Here is a 3,892-nt window from a genome sequence, read left to right on the forward strand (position 1 = left end):
CTCTCCTTCCTCCTCTCCTTCCTCCCTTTCCTTCTCCCCTTTTCCCCTCTCCTTCCTCCTCTTCCCCCTTTCTCCTCTCCTTCCTCCTTCCTTCCCTTCTCACCCTTTCCCCTCTCCCTCCTTCCTCCTCCTCCCCCTTTTTCCTCTCCTCCTTCCTTCCCTCCCTTCTCCCCCTTTCCCCTCTCCCTCTTCCTCCCTCCTCTCCCCTTTCCCCCCTCCCTCCTCCCCTTCCCTCTCCCCCCCTCCCCCTCCCCCCAGGGTCTTCCTGGCTGAGCAGTTTGAGTTCCTGCAGCCGCACCTGGATGCTGTGATGCCTGCCGTCAAGAAGCCCTTCCTGCAGCAGTTTTACTCTCAGGTGAGAGAACCTGCACCCCCGTCTTGGGGAGAGGGTGTCAGGGAGGGCCCAGCAAGCTCGCCCTTCTCCCCAGATATAAACAGGAAGCCTCAAGCCCAGGGTGCCTTGGACACGGTTTGACCTAGGTGGGGTGGATGATGGGAGAGTGTTAGCAGCAGCTCCCTGCTGGCCTCCCTGCTGTGCCTCACAGAGCTCGCTGAGGGCCCCCGGGCCTCCCCAGCACACGTGGACTGGCCAGCCAGTGGCCGCGATGCCCCCTTCCAGGCTTGCCTTGAGCCCCCTGGGGTAGACTGTGTCTGGGGGGTTGGTGAAGTCCCTTCTCCTTTTGGGGAGCTTGGTTCTAGACTGTTTCGACCGCCAGCGAGCTGCGTAAGCCCATCTACTGGATTGTGGCGGGGAAGGCTATCGACTACGAGCAGATGCTGCTTCTGATGGCCAGCGTCAAGTGGGATGTGAAGGAGATCATGTCCCAGCACAATGTCTATGTGGACACTTTGCTGAAGGTGAGTGCCCAGGGAAGGGGGCTCACGGTGCCCGGGTGGGCCAGCGTCCAGAGACTGGGCTTAGAGCCCAGATGGTCATTTTAGAGTACCTCCTTCTTTCTGTCCTGGTGGCTGAGCCGCTGGAAAGAGGGGAGGGAAGACCCCCGGTGGACCCTGGGGAAGGCAGCCCAGGGCCTGGGGACCTGGGGGGGCCCTGGAGGTCTAGGGGGGGGCGGGGGGCCTGGGGGTGGGGGCAGAGTGGCATGGGCAGCCTCCCTTTGGTGCCAGACAAAGCCCTGGAATGTGGACATTTGAGATTTCGGTCAAGGGGCCGTGCAGATACAGCCCCAGAGCTCTTTGTGCCTTGGTCCTTGGGACAGGAAGTAGCTGGCCGAGGTTCATCTCCCATTTCTGTGGAAACTGTCTGGCTCATGTGAATTTGGCAGGCCCCACCTCAGGGCCAGAAGGGATGAAAATGCATTTCGGGTCATCTTCTGGGCAGAGCTGCAGTGTTGGGCTAGGCCATGGGCAGGGAGAGGAGCCTGCCCTGACCCCGGCCCAACCCCCAGGCCTTCCTCGGCCTCCCTCTCTGCCCCACGGGGTTCCAGTGTGACCTTTGTTGTCTTGTTAGGAGTTTGAGCAGTTTAACCGGCGACTGAGTGAGGTATCGAAGAGAGTCCGTATCCCCCTGCCTGTGTCCAACATCCTGTGGGAGCACTGCATCCGCCTAGCCAACAGGACCATTGTGGAGGGGTGAGCAAGTGACCACTTTACTCTGTCCTGGCAGCTCTAGGGGAGGGAGGGACAGACTGACCCATGTGGGCTGAGTGGCGCCTTCCCTCCTGGGCCCCTCCCTGCCAGAACATTGCCCCCTGGGGAGCTCCAGCTTTGGCGGCCACCCTTGTCACTGCTGGCTGAACCTGGGCCCCAGGTTCTTGTCTGTGGAGTGTGAGCTCCAGACCGCATTCTGTGCACCACTTCCTGCGACCAGGGTGGGGTCCCAAAAGTCTTGGTGCACTAGGAGTTTGGGAATGTTTCAGTCCAGCTGCAAGGAGAGCATCTTATCTTAGGGACCCCCATCAAGCTGGGGACAGTTGTGCAGGATAGTGGCATCAAGATTCCTCGTGCTCTTCCCATGAGAGGTGACCCCATGGGGCACATGTATGGTGTGGTCCGGTGCAGGGGGGATGCACACCAGGACCGCGGGGCCACGGGCATACTAAGAAAAAGTCACTTTTCCCGAGCTTCGAGGGGGCTGCCCCCCTTACGGCCGTGCCTGCCTGGGCAGCTGTTAACCCCCAGTTCAAACAGAGAAGCCAGGCTGAGCTGGCCAGAGGGGTGCTGCTCACTCCCCTCCCCCCTTGTTTTCTGCCTCCCCCTCCCTCTGTCCCCCATTTCTCTCTCCACCTCCTTCTCCCTTTTCTGCCACTGTCGTGGGCCGCTCCGTGGCTGTTTTGTTCCCCAGTTACGCCAATGTGAAGAAATGCAGCAACGAAGGCCGGGCCTTGATGCAGCTTGATTTCCAGCAGTTCCTTATGAAGCTAGAGAAGCTGACAGATATCAGGCCCATCCCTGACAAGGAGTTTGTGGAGACCTACATCAAGGCCTATTATCTGACTGAGAATGACATGGAACGCTGGATGAAGGAGCACCGCGTAAGGGCGGGGTGGGGCCGGGGGGGGGGGTGCGAGGAGGGCCAGAGTGGTCAGCCTCGGGCCCGTGCCAGTCTCAGTTACCCCAGGGAACCTCTGAGATGCCCTCCAGGCTGGTGCAGTGGCTGCTCTGGCCTCATGAGCTTGGGCGGAGGGGCCGGCACAGCCTCTGGAAGCGTGGGCCTGACCATGTCTTTTGGCGTGTGCGGCTGCAGCGGCTCCAGGCCGATTCTGGCTACATGGAAGATTTCACTGGCCAGCCATGGCCCTTCGCTGGTCCTCGGCAATGAGGATGGGAGTGACTCTCCCACCAGCAGACCTGGGGGCTAGTGCTATTTTTACCCATTTCACAGAAGAGGAAACTGAGGCAGGCAGCATGAAAGGACTGGCCCAGGGTCAGTCACTGAGGCGGGGCCGGTCTCTGCACCAGCCCTCAGCCAGACAAGGTCTTTCCCCATCCGAGACGTCAGAGATACAGCCATACTTGGCTGTTTTCTGTCTCTGGACTCTTCCTTGTGATGAGCTGTTTGTGCCATGTCCGAGGATGAATCTTCCCAGGCTCCGGAGACCTTTCTCTTGTATTGTCCCACTAAGGATGGAGGGCCCCAAGCCCTGATTGGCCCCGCTATGGGCCTACAGTCCCATACTACGGTGGTTCTCCCGTGGGCTCTGTGCTGGGGGGCCCTGTGCATCGTCTCTTTGGCCGTCATTGCCGAGGGCACCTTTGCCTGCACCCAGAATACCTGGAAGAGTGTCCCCCGCCATGGGTGGGTGGTGCTGGGGGCCTACCTCTGCCTGGCCAGGGCTCCTTGTGTCCAAGGTACAGTTTCAGGGAAGACCCCAGCTCCTTTTAGGACAGAGGGAAATGGAGATACCAGAGGGAGCTAAGGCTGGGCCTATTTGCTGCCTCACAGAAGGGCCTCCTGGTTCACTTTGGTGCTTAGCCAGTGTGTGTCCAGTGAGGCTGCCTCTAGGCGACACCTCCCTGGGAGGCTCAGGCCGCGGCTCCTGGATCCCGTGGGGACAAACGTCTGCCAAGTCCTCGGGAGTCAGTCAGCCCTTGGAGAAGAGGGTCCTTGGGGGGGGGCCTCAGGGGAGCACGCCTGGCACCTTGGTGGACACCTCCCTCCCTCAGCCTTTGCCCTGGTCTGGCCCAGGGTCCTGGGGCCCATCCTGTCTCTGAAATCTGACCTCTGTCCTCTCTGTCCGGCCAGGAGTACTCCTCCAAGCAGCTGACCAACCTGGTGAACGTGTGCCTGGGCTCCCACATCAATAAGAAGGCACGGCAGAAGCTCCTGGCGGCCATAGACGACATTGACCGGCCCAAGAGATAGTGAGCCAACGGCGTGGACCTCCCTCCCTCTTCCCTTCTCCTTTCCTCCTCCTCTCCCTCCTGCTCTCCC

At 60.6% G+C, this 3,892-nt stretch overlaps 1 protein-coding gene across 2 annotated transcripts in view; it reads left to right on the forward strand.

Annotated features, from left to right (window-relative positions):
• Positions 1-3,886, forward strand: part of VPS50 (VPS50 subunit of EARP/GARPII complex) — a 58,907-nt gene extending 55,021 nt beyond the window's left edge. For both annotated transcript variants that reach the window (XM_069084485.1, XM_069084487.1), the window contains exons 24-28: positions 259-355; positions 700-858; positions 1,469-1,590; positions 2,303-2,492; positions 3,704-3,886. In XM_069084485.1, coding sequence (XP_068940586.1) covers positions 259-355; positions 700-858; positions 1,469-1,590; positions 2,303-2,492; positions 3,704-3,823 — 688 coding nt within the window. In that variant the 3' untranslated portion in view covers positions 3,824-3,886. The remainder of the gene's footprint in view (positions 1-258; positions 356-699; positions 859-1,468; positions 1,591-2,302; positions 2,493-3,703) is intronic.
• The last annotated feature ends 6 nt before the right edge of the window (positions 3,887-3,892 follow it).

The sequence above is a fragment of the Petaurus breviceps genome, unplaced genomic scaffold (genome assembly GCF_028583685.1).
Source record: "Petaurus breviceps papuanus isolate PSGF00001 unplaced genomic scaffold, PetGlider_PUasm1.0 174, whole genome shotgun sequence".
NCBI lineage: Eukaryota > Metazoa > Chordata > Mammalia > Diprotodontia > Petauridae > Petaurus > Petaurus breviceps.